Source organism: Callithrix jacchus, chromosome 9, assembly GCF_049354715.1.
Source record: "Callithrix jacchus isolate 240 chromosome 9, calJac240_pri, whole genome shotgun sequence".
Classification (NCBI taxonomy): domain Eukaryota; kingdom Metazoa; phylum Chordata; class Mammalia; order Primates; family Cebidae; genus Callithrix; species Callithrix jacchus.
In genome coordinates, this window is record NC_133510.1 from 88,282,844 (window position 1) to 88,303,558 (window position 20,715).

Below are 20,715 nucleotides of genomic sequence, written 5' to 3' on the forward strand. Positions count from 1 at the left end.
TCAAATTCCAGCTTCTTCTTACCCTTCTTTTCTAAATCTTTGCTTTCTCTGGCTGAAATTAGACGCAAGAAGGGAGCAGAGAAAGGAAACCTGGAAAAGGGCAGCGAAGCCCAACAGACCAGTTAGGGACGTCTGCGATCGCTAGTCGGCTTCAATCCAGGGGCTAAGAGATAGAGTCAGCGTTTCCAGCAGAAACGAGGATCTAGCTCAGGCTCAATTCTATGTCCAGGGCTAGGAGCAATTGCGGGAAGGGTCACCCCAACACATTTTACAAAACAGCCTAAGCGGTCCCCTCCTCCCGACTGGGTCAGGGAGAGACACCCCCGCCCCTCCGGCCGGGCCCCAGGGGTCTCCGCCCGCCTCCCATTAGCGGGCACACGGTCGGCGCGCGGACGCGGCCCTCTGACGGAGGCCGGGCGTGCGCTCTGTAGCCGCGGCGTCCCGCTGCCAGACGGAAGAAGCGGCGGCGCCAGCGTCCTGCCGCTTGTCCATCACACACCGCCCACGCTTTCACCGCTTCCGATTGGTTCCAGGCCCGGCCCAGCCCCCTTCCAGCCCCGCCTCCCGTGGATGGACAGGCGAGGGGCGGGGCGGAGGGCCCGCCCCCTGGCGGCCGCGGGGGGCCCGCCCAGCTGTCAGTTACGGGGTCGCCCGGCAGGCGGGCGGGAGGCGCTCGCAGGCTGCCTAGTCGTTAGCTTGTTCTGTCTCGCGCGCTCCCTCTCGCCGCCTGTGGGGAAGTCGGGGCCGCCCGAGCGGCTGCCGCCACAGCCTCGCCCGGGCCTCTTTCCCGGTCCCCTCCCGCCCGCGCACCCGAGTAGTGAGTGGCCCCTCGTGGGGTCCGGAGAGTCACCGCGGCGGCGCAGGGTGGTGGTTAAACCATGTTGAGGAGGATTTTACAGAGGGTAAGAGAGTGAAACCGTCTTTCCGGCAGCACGTGAGCGGGACAGCCGGAGTCCGGGGCCGCGGCGGGGGCGCCCATCCTCAGCGCCGGCTCCTTCCTTCCCTAGGCCCCGCAGCCGGGAAGGCCCTTAGGCCTCGGTCGCCCCGGGGGCGGGGAGGGCGGGTGGGGCCGGCGCGGCGGGGCGGCAGGCGGAGCCCCGGTAGCCCCGCGTGTCCAGGCCTGGCGCCCGCTCCAGCGCGGGGCCCGGCCCGTGCGTGCGGGCGGCGAGCTGGAGGGTGTGGTGCCAGCGCGTTCCTCCCGGGATCCGGGAGTGGGAATGAAAATGGAGAGTTGGTGCCGGTGGGACGGGCCGGCCGGCCGCCTGCCGGCCTGGGGAACGCTCCGGGAGAGATTGCGGGAGGCTTGCTTTTCCTTCCCCACCCACCAGGCTCCCAGTGCACCCCAAATTGACACGACGCGCACCTGCCACACACGGCTCCGCTTTCCCTTCTGGACCACGTTGGAGGGTGGTGTGGTGAGCCCTGGCCTAGCCTGGGCCCAGTCGTGGGACTGATACTGCCAAAGTGAGCCGAGAAGCAAGATGTTACTCACTGTTGGAAACTTTTTTTAAATTAAAAATGCGTTTCCTGTCCAAGCCCATTACCTTCTTATGGTTAAATCTGCAGTAAGCTTGATCAAGTGGTATACAGTTAGTTTCTGCGAGTGCTGACTGAAACCCGGAAAACCTTGAGGTTAGAGAGATTAGAGCATTGGAAAGCTGTAGGTTTATCATTTAGGAATCAATTACTACAAATAACATTATTCACATCTCTTCTCCTATAAGAGTTATTGTACCTATCAAGTGTTATAGGGTTTTTTTTTTTTTTTGTATAGCTTTTTTCCTTTCTGAGGCGGATAGAGTGTAACACAATATAAATGATTAAAAAGTAGGTGCCAAGCCCATTAGTTCTTTACCGAGTGAATAGGATAACTAGTTGAAAGGACAAAAGAAATTAGTGAATTTGTAGGATAGGAAGGGAGTGCTCTTGTTTCTGCCTGGCTTTCTCCTGAAATAATGAAGTCATGTGAAACTTGGTCAGTTACAAGAGGGAGAAATAGTTAACTTTTTTATCTGACACCCTGTATTGACATTTAATTGTATTTTGCAGTGGTTTTGTCAGTTTTGAAATCTCGGTATGTTATGATTTTGGCAGTAGCAAGGACATGTCCTTTACTTTCCCCATCACTTCCTTAGTTCAGCAGTAAAGACATCTGTGCCTGATTTACTTGCAGGCTTTAGGAGATTTTTCTTTTATCAGACCTGGAAGAACTGATTACCTCGTGTCATAGTTCTACAAGTGAAAATTAGTTTCCCTGTGGTTTGCTTTGAAGTTTACAAGTAAATGTGTTTACTGATTTAAGAGTGGCTTCTGTAGTTGTAGATTGGTTTTTAGAAATATGGGATGCTTGGTTTAAAGTTTTGAGATTATATGAAGATATTCTTAATGTTGGTGTGTACCTATCAACTCTTAAAGACATTTCAGTTGAAACGACAAAGTTGAAATTGATTGTGTTTATTGCAGAGATGTGATATTGAATCATCACATTAGAATAAGTCAATTGACAACTGAGTTTCTTAACATCGGTGCTGTTGGCATTTGTGACTGGAAAATTCTTTGTTGTGGAAGGCTGCCCTGTGCATTGTAGGATGTTAGCGACATCCTTGGCATCTACCCCCACTAGATGCCAGTAACATTCCCCTATATCCCTTCCCCCTTGTTGTGACAACCAAAAATATCCCCAGATTTTACCAGATGTCCCCTAGGGGCAAAATTGAGTCTGGTTGAGAAGCACTGTGTTAAATGCATTAACTCTTTAATAGAAAAGTTTGAAGTGTTTCTCACAGTTAAGGTAGTTAACTTTTATTCAGTGTATTTAGATTGAGTTTCAGTAAATGCCAGGCTTTATGCTAAGGGCTGGAAAACAGTTCCTTAAGCCATGAGTCCTCCCTTTAGAACTCACAGCCTGTTTGGGAGGTGAGCATTTAAAAGTAATGACAGTGATACATAATAGAATAATGAAGAGGACAGAGGACCCAGGAGTCACTCTGTGGGAGGAGGTTAGGGCAATTAGGAAAAGCTTCAGGGAGGAGGCATATTCACAGCTCAGAAGAGGGAAGGGCATGTCAGGCAGAGGGAACAGCAAATGCAAAGACATGGAGTCATAAAAGGCGTAGGTAGTACTTGTGGAGTGTGAACAATGAAGCTTAGAAAGTGAGATGTTATGTAGTGATTAGTAAGACATGAAGCTTTGGTGGCTAAAGACCAAATTGTGAGAGTCCCTTTGAAGAAGTTCAGCTTTTATTTTGTAGTTGGATCAGTGTTAATGCTGAATATCTAATAGGGTCATTTTGATAAATATCTTAAATAAATCTGGTGATATATTTTACTTGTTTAGAAGGTAGAATATATATTTTATTAACTGGTGGTATTTACCAGCAAGTGTGACTGGAATCTTTAAATTGTGCAACATAACACCATTTATTTTACCCTATCCCGCTAATCTTATTTCTCAGCACAGATATTAAGGTATAAGATTAAAGCTATTGGCCAGGCATGGTGGCCCCTGCCTGTAATCCCAGCACTTTGGGAGGCTGAGGTGGGTGATCATGAGGTCAGGAGTTTGAGACCATCCTGGCCAACATAGTGAAACCCCGTCTCTACTAAAAATACAAAAATTAGCTGGATGTGGTGGTGCATGCCTGTAATCCCACCTACTTAGGAGGCTGAGGCAGGAGAATTGCTTGAACCCAGAAGGTGGAGGTTGCAGTGGGCTGAGATTGTGCCATTGCACAACAGCCTGGGCAATAGATCGAGACTTCATCTTAAAAAACAACAGCAACACACAAAACAAAACATTAAAGCTATTGCTAATTTGGAGATCTCTTTGAAATGGACTCTGTGCTTTAAAATTATATGGCATGCCTTTAACATTTTGTTTTTAGATGACCTTTTCATTTTAACCATTCTTATCTTCTTTTCTTCTGAATAGTGTCCTTTAAATAGCATTTTTTAAAAGAAGAAAAGACAAAGTGCTTACAGTCCATTAGAACTCAAAGTCTTTAAACATCATCAATAAGTCTCAGGATATATTACAGAAATTTGATTTCTGATTCTCCTGCTTCTGTTTCTCCTCTTGCTCCTGCTCCTTTTTCTTTTTCATCAACTTTTACTAAGATGTTTGAGGCTTGAAAGAGCCTGGGGATAAAAAAAACAAAACAAAAAAACAAAACCTTAAAACAAAACCAAAATGAAGTAGCTCCAATATGTACGTATTGAATATTTTACTTAATAGTTCTTTGAAGAAAGACATGCATTTAAAGGACTTGACGGTTAGAAAGATAATCAACATGTAGTATCTTAGGCAGCTTGTAAACTTTGTTGCCATTTCTTTCTTAAGTATTATAACTTATGGGCTGGCTTAGTGGCTCATGCCTGTAATTCCAGCCCTTTGGGAGGACAAGGCGGGCAGATCACTGAGGTCAGAAGTTCAAGACCAGCTTGGTCACTGTAGTGAAACCCTGTCTCTGACAAAAAATCCAAAAATTAGCTGAGTGTGGTGGTGCATACCTGTAGCCCCAACTGCTTGGGAGGCTGAGGTGGGAGAAATGCTTGAACATGGGAAGCAGAGGTTTCAGTGAGCTGAGATTACACCACTATAATCTAGCAACAGAGTGAGACCCTGCCAAAAAAAAAAAAAAGTAACTTACTGTGATTAGTTTTTGTTTTTGTTTTTGAGACATCTGTTGTGGGCTTCCTGTGTGCTGTGCAGACAATGTTGGGTAAAGCAGGCATGAATTTTTGTGGAGCTTAGTGTCCATTGGAAGAGAGGGGAATTGTTCAGGGAGTCATACAACTATGCCATTGAGTGAGTTGTATGCCTCAATAACACCCAGTTGGGTGCCTCAATAACACCCAGCAAGAGGGCCCTGGTCTTAGATGTCAGGAAGGCTTTCCAGATTAGTTGCACATCTAAGTTTGATGAAAGTATTACTCATTTCAACCAACAGAATGGGAAAACAATTTTGCAATCTACCCAATCTGACAAAGGGCTAATATTCAGAATCTACAAAGAACTAAAACAGATTTACAAGAAAAAAACAAGCCCATTGAAAAGTGGGCAAAGGATATGAACAGACACTCTACAAAAGAAGACATATGAGGCCAACAAACATATGAAAAAATGCTCATCATCACTGGTCATTAGAGAAATGCAAATCAAAACTACATTGAGATACTCATCTCACGCCAGTTAGAATGGCGATCATTAAAAAATCTGGAGACAACAGATGCTGGAGAGGATGTGGAGAAATAGGAACACTTTTACACTGTTGGTCAGAGTGTAAATTAGTTCAACCATTGTGGAAGACAGTGTGGCGCTTCCTCAGAGACCTAGAAATAGAAATTCCATTTGACCCAGCAATCTGATTACTGGGTATATAGCCAAAGGATTGTAAATCGGTCTACTATAAGGACATATGCACACGTATATTCATTGCAGCATTGTTTACAATAGCATAGACTTGGAACCAACCTAAATGCCCATTGATGATAGACTGGACAGGGAAAATGTGGCACATATACACCATGGAATATTATGCAGCCATAAAAACCGACGAGTTCATGGCCTTTGTAGGGACATGGATGAACCTGGAGAACATTATTCTCAGCAAATGACACAAGAACAGAAAATCAAACACCACATATTCTCACTCATAGGCAGGTGTTGAACAATGACAACACATGGACACAGGAAGAGGAGCATCACACATTGAGGTCTGTTGAGGGGGATCAAGGGGAGGGACATTGCGGGGTGGGGAGTTGGGGAGGGATAACATGGGGAGAAATACCAGATGTAGGTGATGGGGAGGAAGACAGCAAACCACATTGCCATGTTTGTACCTATGCAACAGTCTTGCATATTCTTTACATGTACCCCAAAACCTAAAACACAATAAAATATATATTAATAATAACAATAATTTGAAAATAAACAATAATTTGAAAATAAACATTAATTTCCTAAAAAAGTATTACTAATTTATTGAAGTGAATTTTAGAAAGTGACAGTTAATGAAATTATTTTCTTTTTGAGTAGTTTTTTTTATTTTTTATTATTTTTATTTTAGCATGTTAGGAATAAAGAAGAGATTAAGATATTAATGAACCAGGACTAGGACTAAGAATAAAGATGACATTAAGAAATGAAAGAACCAAGGCTAGTACCCAATTTTCTTCTCTGTTCCCAGTGGCCTTTTGCTTGAGCTAAAGCGATAAAGTAATTTAGTAGCCAAGAACGTGAACTCTGATGCCAGACTACCTGGGTTTGTATCCTATTCTATTTACTACCTGTGTAGTTTTGGAGAAGTTACTTCTCTGTGTCTCAGTAAAATAGTTGTAATAATAGTACCTTCCTTATAGAGTTGAGAACTAGGTAACTAATATGTATAAAAGTCTTGCAGCAGTATCTGGCACATAGTAACCTCTATATAAGTGTTAGCTGCTGCTAATGTTGGTGTTTTATTGTTTTTGGTGGGTTTTTTTCTTCTTTTTTTGAGACAGGGTCTTGCTCTGTCAGCCAAGGTGGAGTGCAGTGGCACCATCATGTTCACTGCAGCCTCTACCTCCTGGGCTCAGGTGGTTCTGCCTCAGCCTCAGGAGTAGCTGGGACTATAGGCAAGAACTGCCACACCTGGCTGATTTTTATAATGGTATTTTGGTGTTATTATAATTATAAACTCTGAATTTCTTTAAGGAACACTTTTCTTATCACTTCCTAGTTTTATTTTTTTATCTCCTTCTTAAAAACAATTTTTTTTTGGTAGATGAGGACTTCGAACATAGGTGCTAACTATGTTCATTTTATGTACTACTGAGCATTTATTCTGTGCTAACTACTGTGCAGAGCCTGGAGATAAAACACTCTTGAAAACAACAACAAAAAAAACCTACTGAGTTTTAATGGAGGAGACAGATAATTACAAAACCTGGTAAGTGTTGTAATAGGTACACAGAGGAAGAGTTTGTAAGAACAAAAGAAAAAGTAACTATGTGGCAGAGAGGGGGTGTGGTAGGGGAGGGCGAGGAATAGAGATTGAGAAAGTCTTTGCAGAGGATGGAAGTGACTCAGGCAAGGAGGGACAAAGGAGAGAAGGGCATTTTAGAGATACGAACTAGACAAATCCAAGAGCATGATATAGTTTAGTATAGAGTAGGGGGATTGTGAGTATTTCTGCATGTGGATGGGGTGGTTGCAAGAGGTAGCTTGAAGGGTTTTGGACCTTATACTGTAGACAGTAAGGAGCCACAGAGAATTTTAAAGTTATTAAATTTGTAATAAGGAAAACAATCCCAAAATACCTCTCCCAGATAATCTTTATTTTATATTTTAATTAATTAATTAATTAATTTTGAGACAGAGTTTTGCTCTGTCACCCAGGCTGGAGTGCAGTGGCACAATCTCTGCTCACTGCAATCTCCACCTCCTGGATTCAAGCAATTCACCTGCCTCAGCCTCCTGAGTAGCTGGGACTACAGGTGTGCACTACCGTGCCTAATTTTTTTTTTTTTTTTTTTGTATTTTTAGTAGAGATTTGGTTTCATCACGTTGGCCAGGCTGGTCTTAAACTCCTGACCTAAGACGATCTGCTCACCTCAGCCTCCCATAGTGTTGGAATTATAGGTGTGAGACATCATGCCTGAGATAATCTTTATATAAACAAATCAGTTGAGTCACTCTTCTGTCTAAAATATGTTGGTTACAACTCAGTGTTCATAGGAGATGTGTAGACTTTTACATTGGGACCAAAGGCCCTTATGTTGTGTTCCCACTTCAGGATTGTCTCCATATCCCTGTGTATATATACATTGCTCTTGCCATCTCTCACTAATTGTGTTTCTCACAATTTACCCATTCTCTCAGTTGTCCATGTTGCTCAGTTCAGATGACACTAGCAATTATTTGCTTCCTTTTTTCCCTCTGCTCAAAGCAACCTATACTAATTATGAGACTAGGTTTTTGGGATTAGACCATTATTTAAGTACTGGGCTTTTTTTTTTACTCATGAGGGTAACAACTTACGCAAAATTTCAAGCTTTCTGAGACCTAATTGCTTAATCTATAAGTTGAAGATAATATCTACTTCACAGCGCTAATGAAGGATTAAATGAAATAATGTTCAAGAAGCACTCACCAGAGTTTCCAGCATTTAATAAACACTTATTATATAATGTTATATATCTCTAGAAAATTTATGTTGCTTTTATAATTTGTTTATTTGACTTCTATTAGACTGTGAGCTCCCTTAGGGTAAAATTTTGTTATCCTTTTTTTGTATGTTTAGGTCTAACATGGTGCTTGATACCTAGTGGTTTTTCAGTAATATATATTGCCTACTTGTTGGTCCTATAGAGAGGATGACTTCATTAAGGAGAGATCAGCTAGAAAGTTGTTGTAGTTCTTGGCCAGGCGCAGTGCTCACGCCTGTAATCCCAGCACTTTGGAAGGCCGAGGTGGGCAGATCACCTGAGGTTGGGAGTTCGAGACCAGCCTGACCAACATGGAGAAACCCCATCTTTACTAAAAATGCAAAATTAGCCGGGCATGGTGGCATGCACCTGTAGTCCCCAGCTATTCAGGAGGCTGAGACAGGAGAATCACTTGAACCCTGGAGGTGGTGGTTGCGGTGAGCCAAGATTGTGTCACTGCACTCCAGCCTGGGCACAAGAACGAAACTCCGTCTCAAAAAAAAAAAAAAGAAAGTTATTGTAGTTCTTAAAATCATCAAGAAAAGAAAAGAAAGTTATTGTAGTTAAAATCGTTGCATATTGGAATCATTTGGAATTCTTTAAAACAAACCAGATTTTTGAGTTTCTCAATTGAATCAGAATTTCTGGACCTCTGGTCTTCGGTCTAGGGGATAATGAAAGCTTGAATTTAGGCAGCAGTTTTGGGGATAGAGAGAGAATAAATTGATTTTCAAGAAGAGGGATAGAATTGATACAACTTGTTGACTCGTGAGTAGTTTGGGTAGCTGTGAGGGTGGTGGAATAGACTAAGGTTTAGGATAGAGGAGGAGGAAAAGGTTGGGAAAGAAGATAAATGTGAATGAGAGGTCTGAACTTCCCAGTGATGTTAGGTAGGCAGGAGAAAATACAGGTCCAGCACTTAGGAAACAAGTAAAGGCGGGTGTTAGGAATGTGTAAATGTTGGAAGAGAAGTTGAGTAAAATAAGGACTGAGAAATGCCCACTGAATGCGACAATTGGGTCATACCTATTTCAGTTTCAAGAGAGTCATAGTGGAAAACTAATGACTAGGAAGTAAGGGAATAGAAACGGAGTACAGACTACATGGAAAGTATTGAAATATTAAATGCATTAGTGTACTAAAATATTAAATACATTAATGTAATCTGTCATTCTTAGACCGTCTTCTAATAACTTTATTTTCTTTTTCTTTTTCTTTTTTTTGAGACAGAGTCTCACTTTGTCGCTCAGGCTAGAGTGCAGTGGCGCAATCTTGGCTCACTGCAACCTTCATGTCCTGGGTTCAAGTGATTCTCCTGCTTCAGCCTCCAGAGTAGCTGGGACTGTAGGCACACCACCACACCCAGCTAGTTTTTGTATACTTAGTAGAGACAGGGTTTTACCACGTTGGCCAGGATGGTCTTGATCTCCTGACCTCATGACCCACCTGCCTTGGCCTCCCAAAGTGCTGGAATTACAGGCGTGAGCTACCGTGCCTGGCCAATAATTTTATTTTCAAGGATTATAGATCTCCTCACATTAAGTTGAAAGGGGGATTTATTGTAAGGTTTCATAGTGATCCAAGGTCTGAATTACTGTATAGCTAGTTGGGTTTCTGGAGAGTAGGATCTAGAATGTGTCAGGGACATAGGCAGCTCTTTTCTCTGTTTCACACTCTTTGATGGACCACTGGCTTCTCGTCTCCACTTCTCTGTGCCTATTCCTCTTCTTGCTGCTGCTTACTAAGTATGGCCAGCATTTCAATGGCCATCTGACATGATTCCACATGCCTTTCACGTTAACTTTGCATAGCCAACTGGCTTAGTGTCTCATTTCCAAAATCCCAAGAGAAGAATCTAAAATGTTCTTCTCATTTTTTTCTTGTCAGGTCATGCATAGGTCTCTGGATGACCAATAATAGAGTTGTTTCCTCTGGGTCAAGTGTCCATTGGTGGTCTATTCAACCAAGGTTGGGGGTGGGGTAATATTCTATCTTCTAGGAGTTGTGGCACAATGAAACACACCTTTTGTATATAGGTCATTCTTCTAGAAATAAATTTTACCATGCCTCTGTAACAGTGATAATGGTTATGATTAAACTCATTTGGTTCAAGGAGTGAAGAATATCAGGTTTAGCTCAAATAGGATAGTAATGGTTATAAGGATACATTCTGCAATACAGAAAGGTAGAATTTCATAGAAATCTAAGACCAAAATTGGGCTGATCCTCTGAGACATTTTTACTGGAAGTCTTTGTAGGATTAAGGCAGTGATCTTTGGGAACTCTGTGACAGGGCTTTATAGATTTTTCACTGTAGGGTTTAGCTATTAAAGGACTCAGTTCACCCGTTTGCATCCTTGTTTCTACTGTTAAATAATTTTCTTACTCTCTGTGCTAGTTTTTTTCTTAATACCATGGCTTCTGCATACTCAAAATCTATGTTTTTTTTAAACTTTGACTGGGTTGTAACTTTGAGTTCCTCAAGTCCTTCAAGTACTATTTATCTCATAACTACACTGTACGTCTGCCTAGTGTCAGTTTGTGCAGCTAATCAATCATGTTTTAGTTTGTAATTCACAGGCCTAAACACGGGACCCAGCTGTAGCTGTTCACCCCTGCATTGGTGTCCCCCCCCTCCACCCCACACTGGGCTGCTTCATTGACGACTAGCTAGCTTGTCAATAGTTGAGTCCAAGTGATCACATCTGGTTAGTCAGCAATAGGCATGGGATCATATAACTTGTCTGTCTTGGACTGTGTTCTCAACACGAACAGTGGTAGGACAGCTTACTTTAGGATGGATCATGGCCATTGCATGCCCTATGATTGATTGACATATTTAGTATAATAACAAATAATTTAGATGCATAGACGTCTGTTTTATTGGTGCATGGGCCGTAGCAGTAGATGCAATTTAATAAAAATCACATTCTTTCCCTTATCTCAGTTTTTAATACCAGCCTGTGGTTAAATTTTACATGAGTATGCTAATATAAAAATTTTTCCAGTGTCTTAGTATTTTATTTTGACTTTATTAACTAAATAATGTTTGGAAAGTATTTTAAGAATTCATTTTTACTGTGCTGTACCAAAGTAATTGCTGTTTGAATGGAATAAGTGGTTGTTAGGTCATATTGAGGTAGATCTTTAATAAAGAAGTATGAGTTTATTTTGTTCCATAAAACTTTTTTTCTTTTGTATAACTTGTTTGCCCCTGCCTACATATTTTAAGCAATTATTTTATTTTAAAAATATTTAAAAATAAAATGTATTTCCAATTATGAAAATAAATTATATACATCATGAAAATTTGAAAAGTTCACAGAAAAGAAAAATTGAGAAGTAGCTTCAAAGTAAGACAGAATCCCAGCTTTGCGCATTATTACATTTGTGGTCTTATCTAATGACTAAGTTAGCTTCTCTAAGCTTATTTTTTTTCCCCACTTGGCTAAATGAGAGCAATCTGTTGTCTTTACCCAAAGGGTTGTTGTGAAGATTAAATGTTACAAAGCAATTGAAGTGCTTAGCATAGTGCCCATCCCAGAGTTTACATGTTAGCTATTGTTAATAAAAATATAGTCTTTCATTTAGCAGACTACCAACTGGGATTTCTTCAACTGCTATAAAACTCATTTCTTATGTGTTGGAATTTGAAAATGCATATAATCTAGGGGAAGTTGATATCCAGAACTTTATAATAAAATTTATGCCTCAGGATTATTCTGGATTTATTAAGTTCTTGAGTATAAAGGCACCAGAGCACATTAAGAAATCACTGAATCTGGAATCAAAGACCTGAGTTCAGGTTCTATTTCTGCTACCAGTGTGATCTTAGGAAAATCACTGAGCTTTTCCTGGGCTTTATTTTCCATATTTGTTCAATGAGGCAACCAGCTACGTGATTTTTTTTTTTTTTTTTGAGACAGAGTTTTGCTGTTGTTGCCCAGTCTGGAGTGCAGTGGTGTGGTCTTGGTTCACTGTAACCTCCCCTCCTGGGTTCAAGCAGTTCTTCTTCCTCAGCCTCCGGAGTAGCTGGGATTATAGGCGTGCACCAGCACGCCCAGCTAATTTTGTATTTTTAGTAGAGATGGGGTTTCTCCGTGTTGGTCAGGCTGGTCTCGAACACCCGACCCCAGGTGATCTGCCTGCCTCAGCCTCCCAAAGTGCTGGGATGACAGGCATGAGCCACCGCACCCAGCCTTTTTTTTTCAGACACAGTCTTGCTCTGTTGCCCCAGTTGGAGTGCAGTGGTGCAAACATGGCTCATTGCAGCCTTGACTTCCTGGGCTCAAGAGATTCTCCTGCCTCAACATCCCAAGTAGCTGGGACTACAGGCACGTACCACCATACTCGGCTATTTTCTATATTTTTTGTAGAGAAGTGGGGGGGCCTCACTATATTGCCCAGATTGGTCTTGAACTCATAAGCTCAAGAAATCCTTTAGCTTCAGCCTCCCAAAGGGCTGAGGATTACAGATGTGAACCACTGTGCTTTTCAGCTAGGTAATCTCTAAATGCTCTTCCTGATAAAAGTTTTAGTTGAAAACTAAGAGAAAAACCAGGATGTTGAGTCTGCAGATTATTTGCAACCTCCAAGTCGCATTTTAGGTGGTAGGTGTGTTTATATAACAAATCCTGGTACGTTTTACTCTAATTTCCAGCACCTTTGCTGAGAAAAAACAAGTGTCTTCAGGAATTGAGGATGCAGTGATAAAATGTGATAACTTATGTAAGATGACTATCATAGCACCTGCCACATAGTAGGCTCCAGAAGATATTAGGTCTCCTTCTTTACTGAGATCTTTGTCCCTCCAGTGTATAGCCCTTTGTGATATTTCAAAGGCAAGTAAGGTACATTATTATAGTGTGACACCTAGATCCCTATTCAGGATGGAGACACCTTCCTTTAGCTGCCTGGAGTCATGGCTGCTAAAGGCTCATAAGTGCGTCTTTTTCTCAGACTTGTCCTTGTAGAAGGATGCACCCAAGATTATGTCTTCTTTCTGGAAGAAGCCTGCATTTAATTACTGATTAATGTGGAAGATATGCTTTGCCTTATTAGGGGCTTATATGAAAGACTGTCCCAGCTTTAGAACTCTTAGGATTCACTGAGGTTGCTGTTGCAATTGTGTTGCTATTCAGTACTGTTCAACTTCTCTCTTTAGACAATCATGCTTCCTCTGCCCACACAGGTGTTGTTCTTGAGATGACTTCCCAATAAACCATGCAGATTTCAGTTTCAGAGTCTGTTTCCTTGGGAACCCAAGTTATGACAGTCATCTACTATTTGGATAACCTCTCATGATTTTTGCATTATAGAAAATGATTATATTCAGGATGGATTTTAATTTTATGAATTTTGTGGCCTACTTCTTTGAAACTGATATTCTGTATATCTTTTATAATGGGAATCTGTAGCCAGTAGGTTCAAATTTCTGTTAGATTATAAAGTGTTACCTAACAGATTTTTTTTTTTTTTGAGACAGGGCCTCAGTCTGTTGCCCAGGCTGGAGTGTAATGGTGCGATCTAGGCTCACTGCAACCTCTGCCTTAAAGGTTCAAGCGATTCTCATGCTGCAGCTTCCTGAATAGCTGGGACTACAGACACATGCCACCATGCCTGGCTAATTTGTATATTTTTAGTAGAGACGGGTTTTGGATGTTGACCAGGCTGTTCTCAAACTCCTGGCCTCAAGTGATCTGCCTGCCTTGGCCTCCCTAAAGTGCTGAGATTACAGGTGTGATTTTTAAGATCATTTCATAGTCCATGATTTTGAGCATGATCCATAGATGGTCTGTTCAAGAAATTTTATTGTTAGTATGTTTCCCTGTTCCATTAAGTAAGTTTAAGACTTAAATAAAATGAAAAGTGGCTTCTTCTTTAAAGTAGATTGTTAACCCTTATTTTGGTATGTTTTTTATTTGTCTTTTCATATTTGATGAATCAAAACAACCCATGCTTTAAACTTGCCTAAAATGTGTAGGTCAATTTTAATCATGTGGTGGGTATTTTTAAAACTTTTATTATTTCACTTAATATTAAGTTAATTATATGATACCTGTAAACCCAATCTAGGTACTAGGAACTTATCTATAATGAGTTCTAATACTCTTAGTCTCTTACTGACTTGGTTGCTTGTGAGATGCAAATTATTTTGATGTAACTAGTAAATTAAGATTTAGAGTTTTAAATATGACCATAAGAAAACTAATCATATACAGATATTGGAAATATGTTTGACATATTTTTAAGTCAGCCAATTTATAGCTCCAAATGAATCATAGAATGAGAATTTTGGAGCTGGAAGCACCTATGTGAACTCATCCTGTCCCTATAGTTTATCAATTAAGAAATTGAGATTAGAGAAGTTAGTCTTAATTTGGTATCAGAGAGATGAACAAGAAACGTTTTGAGATTGTAGGGAAAATATCAGTTGAGATCCCAGAAACCTAAGTGTTAACTGCAACTCTACTATTAGATAGCAGTGTTGCCAGGCAAGCCAGCTATTCTTTCTAGGGTTCCGTTTCTTCATGTATGAAGTGACTGCAATTGGACCAAATGATCTCTGAGTACCTTTCAGCTTTTACATTTTGTTTTTGTTTTATTTTGTTTTGTTTTGCTTTGTTTTTGAGACAGGTTCTTTCTTTGTTGTCTAGGCTGAATGCAGTAGCATGGTCATCACTCACTGCAACCTCAACCTTTCCAGGCTTAAGTGATCTTTCCAGCTTAGCCTCCCTAGTAGCTGGGATTACAGGCTCACATCAGCACTCCTGGCTAATTTTTTGTATTTTTTGTAGAGATGGGGGTCTCACTTTGTTGTCCAGGCTAGTCTTGTACTCCTTGGCTCAAGTGATACTTTCACCTCAGCCTCCCAAAATGCTGGGATTACATGCATAAACCACTGTGCCTGGACAGCTTTTACATTTTGATTCTAGGTCTTATTTGTGCAGAGAGGTGTACTTAATAATAATATGTATCTACTATTTATAGCATATCTACCATAATGCCAGGCATTAATTTAAACATTTAATGTTTATTATTTATTTAATCTTTACAACAATTCTGTGAGGCTGACATTATTAGTTTCACTTTCCAAATGGGAATTTCAGGCTTAGAGAAGTAAATTTACAAAGTTTCTAAATGGCTAAACTAGAAGTTGTCAGTTATAGGTCTGTGTGACTTGTGTGACTCCAACTTCCATATTCTGAATCACTGTGTTTAGATTTGGATGGACTTTGGTTTTTGGAGCACTAAATCAATTGCATTTCAGTATAGGTGTTTGCTTCTGACCCCTTTCTTTGCGTGGTGTAGTACTGTGTGCCAGTTGATTAGGCAGGAAAGACTCAGGAGGCAGAAGCATATTGTGTGCTGGGACTTGAGAAATTTGTTTTTTATGTTTTTTTTAGAGACAAGGCCCAGGCTGGAATGCAGTGCTGTGATCATAGCTCAGTACATTCTTTAGCTCCTGTGCTCAAATGATCCTTCCACCTCAGCTTCTCAGGTAGCTGGAAATATAGGTGCACACCATCACACCTGGCTAATTAAAATTTTTTTTTTTTGGTAGATATGGGATCTCAGTATGTTGCCCAGGGTGGTCTCAAACTCTTGTCCTCAAGTGGTCTTCCCACTTCAGACTGCCAAAGTACCTGGATTACAAGGTAATCCTGTAATTTTGTTCCTGGTCTACACTTGAGAAATTTTGGAGAGGGCTAGAGTCAAGTACGATTGGGAGGATGAGCTCTTAGAGACCACTTTGAAAGAAAAGTTGAATAGGAATTACATTCAATTTAGCATTAATAATTTAATAATAGGCAACTGTATTCGGTTTTGCTCATTAAAGTTGTAGATGGTATTGTCAAATAACATCAAAAGCAGATTGGCAGTTGTCACTTAGCCTTTCAGTTTCTTTTTTTACTTAAAAACTTAACCAAAAAAAAAATAGATGGGATCAATAGATGTAGAAAAAATATCCAATAAAATTCAGCATCCCATCATGATAAAAATCCACAAACCAGACATAGAAAGAACATACCTCAAAATAATAAAAGCCACACACAACAGACCCATAGCTAACATCACATGAAATGGAGAAAGGTTGAAAACATTTCCTCTAAGAATTGGAACAAGATAAGGATGCCTACTTTCACCACTGCTATTCAGCATAGTAATGGAAGTCCTAGCTGGAGTAGTCAGATAAGAGAAAGAAAGAAAAGGCATTCAAATTGAAAAGAGGAAGTCAAATTATCTCTGTTTGCTGATGATATGATCATATATCTAGAAAAGACTAGGTTTGATAAAAGACTTCAGTAAAGTTTTAGGATACAGAATCAATGTACAAAAATTAGTGGCATATTTATATACCAGTAATGATCAAACAGATATGATGAAGTCAAGACCAGTGAAAAACTGATGAAAGAAATCACAGATGACACAAATACATCCCATGTACACGGACTGGAAGAAGCAATATCATTAAAATGGCAATTCTACCTAAAGTAATCTACAGATACAATGCAGTTCCGGTTTTTTTAAAAAAATTTTTTGAGAAAGGGTCTCACTCTGTTGCCCAGGCCAGAGTGCAGTAGCACATTTATAGCTCACTGCAGCCTTGACCTCCTGGGCTCAAGCAGTCCTCCTGCCTCAGCTTCATCAATAGCTGGGACTATAGGCACTTGCCATAATGCCCAGCTAATTTTAGAAGTATTTTTATTGGGCCAGGCATGGTGGCTTATACCTGTAATCCCAGCTGTTTGTGTGGCTGAGGCAGGTGGATCGCCTGAGGTCAGGAGATGGAGACCAGCCTGCCCAACATGGCAATACCCCATCTCTACTAAAAAGACAAAAATTAGTCGGCCATGGGGGTGCGCACGTGTACTCCCAGTTACTCGGGAGGCTGAGGTGGGAGAATTGCTTGACCCCTGGAGGTGGAGGTTGCAGTGAGCTGAGATCACGCCATTGCACTCCAGCTTAGGTGATAGAGCAAGACTCCTCAAAAAGAAAGAAAAAAAAAAATATTTTTGTAGAGACAAGGTCTTGCTATGTTGCCCAGGGGCTGACCTTGAACTCTGGACCTCAAGTGATCCTCTCATGTTGGCCTCCAAAGTGCTGGTATTACAGGTGTGAACCAGTGTGCTCAACCTCAGTGCAATTCCTAACAGATTACGAACATCACTTTTCATAGAATTAGAAAAAACAATTCTAAAATTTATGTGGAACCAAAAAAGAGTGTGAATAACCAAAGTGATCCTAAGCAGAACAAAGTGGGACGCATCAAATTACCTGACTTCAAATTACAGCATAAGGCTACAGTAAACAAAACAGCATGGTACTGGTATAAAAATAGTCACAGGCCAATGGAGCAGAATAGATAACCCAGAAAAAAAGCTATGTACTTATAACTTACTGATTTGACGAAGTTGCACTGGGGCTTCTCATGACGGGCCTGGCATTTGAATGCAGGGCAAGAGGCAAGTGAAGGCAGGATCAGAGGCCCTGGAGGCCTGGGCTGGTGGGTAAGTGGTAGAGGGAGACCCAAGGGTGTGGTGGAGGTAGGGAAATGCAGTGGGGAAAGGATACTTCATGCAGTAAATGGTGCTTGGAAAATTAGCCATATATAGAAGAATGAAGCCGGACCCATATCTCTCACCATGTACAGAAGATAAATTAACTGAGGGATTAAAGACTTAGATGTAAGACCTCAAACTAGGCTGGATGTGGTGGCTCATCCTTGTAATCCCAGCACTTTGGGAGGATGAGGTAGGAGGATCACCTGAGGTCAGGAGTTCAAGACAAGCCTGGCCAACATAGTAAAGTAATGTCTCTACTAAAAAGACAAAAATTAGTTGGGTGTGGTGGCACACACCTGAGAATTGCTTCAACCTGGGAGGTAGAAATTGCAGTGAGCCAACATCACACCACTGCACCCCAGCCTGGGTGAAGAATTGATCACTGAGAACTCTTACACCAGTCAGAATGGCTATTACGAAAAATTAAAAAAAAAACAAAAAACAGATGTTGGTGAGGATGTGCAGAAAAGCGAATGCCCATACATTGTTAGTAGAATGTAAATTAGTACAGCCTCTATGGAAAACAGTATGGAGATTTCTCAAAGAGCTAAATACAGGGCTGGTCACGGTGGCTCATGACTGTAAGCCCAGCACTTTGGGACACCGAGGCGGGCAGATCACCTGAGGTTGGGAGTTCGAGACCAGCCTGATTGATGAGGGGAAACCCCATCTCTACTAAAAAATAGAAAATCAGCTGGGCATGATGGTACATGCCTGGAATTCCAGCTACTCTGGAGGATGAGGCAGGAGAATTGCTTGAACCCAGGAGGCAGAGGTTGTGGTGAGCCAAGATTGCATCATTGCACTCCTGCCTGGGCAACAAGAACAATACTTTGTCTCAAAAAAAAAAAAAAAACCCCAAAAAACAGAACTGCAATTCAATCCAGCAGTCCCAGTACTGAGTATATATCCAAAGGAAAATAAAATCATTGTATAAAAAAGACATCTGCACATGGCTATTTATCACGGCACTTTATACCATAGCAAAGTCATGGAATCAACCTAAATGTTTATTAACAGATGATTGGATAAAGAAAATGTGGTTTATATATACTGTGGGATACTATTTAGCCATAAAAACAATGAAATCATATCTTTTATAGCAACGGGGATGGGACTGGAGGCCGTTATCCTAAGTAAAATCAGTTAGAAAGTGAAATACTGCATGTTCTCACTTATAAGTGGGAGCTAAACAATGGATACAAATAAGCATAAAGATGGAAATGGGGGAAGGGTGAGGGTGGAAGGAGAGTGAGGGATAAAAAATTACCTATTCTGTACACAGTGACATTATTAAGGTGGTGAGTACACTAAAAGCCCAGACTTCACCACTATACAATATACCCATCTAACAAAACTGCACTTGTACTCACTAAATCTATAAAAAGAAAATAAGGTGGAAAACAGAATGGATGATCTAAGGTACCTTCACTCATACTGCTAGGTTTATCCATTGGGCCACATGTGTCCAAGGCTAGTCTGGGTTTATGTGGTGGCAGAGGAGTTTCCAGCATGAGGACAAATCCGATCGTGCAGACAGACATCTTTCAAGTCTCTGCTTGTATCTCATTTCGGCATTATTTGCTGTTGCTATTAGTCAAGGCAAATCTCATGGCTAAGCCAGAGTTTATGTAGGGGAGGATTACATGAGAGAATTACAAGGCCATGAAAACATAGGCCTGATTCATTGATGGTAATTGCCATAACAAACTACCACTGACACCACTTTGTTCTTCCTTGTATTATGAGTAAGTGCTGCAAGAGGAAATATAAATAAGGGATGTAGTCGAGTTTAAAGGATGGAAAGATTTCTTATTTGAGAGAGAACATTCAAAGAAGATTTTATGATATCATTTGGGTTAGATCTCAGGAGTATTTGCAAAATGACCTCTAAATCTTTCATTGCTTCTACATATGTTAACTGAAAATTTTCTGTAAAGAACTTTTGAACATCAACTAGGGGTATTTCAAAAGATATTGTCAAGAGTAAAAAAAGAAGTCATATACCGGAGGAAAATATTTACAAAAGACATACTGATAATGGACTATTATCCAAAATATACAAAGAACTCTTCAAACTCAACAGTAAGGATAAATACTAAATTGTTTTACTCAAAAATTAGTAAGGATAAATACTAAATTGTTTTTCTTTGATTACTAAGTTTTAGAGTAAGAGTTGGTACACTAGCCATCCCAGTAGTGATCAGTGAGGTTTGCTTCGTTTTCTTTTTTTATTTTTTTTGAGACGGAGTTTTGCTCTTTTCACCCAGGCTGGAGTGCGATGGCGCTATCTCGGCTCACCACAACCTCCGCCTCCTGGGTTCGGGCAATTCTCCTGCCTCAGCCTCCTGAGTAGCTGGGATTACAGGATTAGCGCTACCATGCCCAGCTAATTTTTTGCATTTTTAGTAGAAACGGGGTTTCACCATGTTGACCAGAATGGTCTCGTTTTCTTTTGATTTTCTTTTTCTTGAGAAAAGAAAATTCATAGATTTGAAAAACAAAAGTTACTTTTTAGAGTATTTATAGGTTCACAGTAAAATTGAGTGAAGGTTACAGAGATTTTCCATATACTTCCTTCCGCCATACATGCATAGACTCCCCTATTATCAGCATTCCCTGCTAGAGTGATACATTTGTTAGAATTCATGAACCTACATTGATATATCATTATCATGTAGAGTCTGCAGTTTACAGTAGAGTTCATTCTTGGTGCTGTACATTCTGTGGGTTTTAGGACAAATTTTTATGTGTCTACCATTATAATACCATACAGAGCACTCTCACTTCCCTAAAAATCCACTGTGTTCTGCCTATTCATCCTTCCCTTCCCCTTAATTCTTGGCAACCATTGATCTTTTCACTTTTTTCATAGTTTTGCCTTTTCCAGAAATCCATATAGTTGGAATCATACAGTATGTAGCATTTTCAGATTGGCTTCTTTCACTTCATATTTAACTTA

At 40.7% G+C, this 20,715-nt stretch overlaps 1 protein-coding gene across 9 annotated transcripts in view; it reads left to right on the forward strand.

The window, feature by feature from the left end:
- The first annotated feature begins 637 nt into the window (after nt 1–637).
- EEA1 (early endosome antigen 1) overlaps nt 638–20,715 on the forward strand; it is a 160,149-nt gene continuing 140,071 nt past the window's right edge. For 7 of the 9 annotated variants that reach the window (XR_013521953.1, XR_013521952.1, XM_078337018.1 and 4 more), the window contains exon 1: nt 638–902. Coding sequence is in view for 3 of the 9 variants with exons in the window: in XM_078337018.1 (XP_078193144.1) it covers nt 879–902 (24 nt within the window). In the remaining 6 variants the exon portion in view is untranslated. Of the gene's footprint in view, nt 903–15,751; nt 15,846–20,715 lie in introns of all 9 variants that reach the window. The other 2 variants (XM_078337020.1, XM_078337022.1) reach the window with 1 other exon arrangement.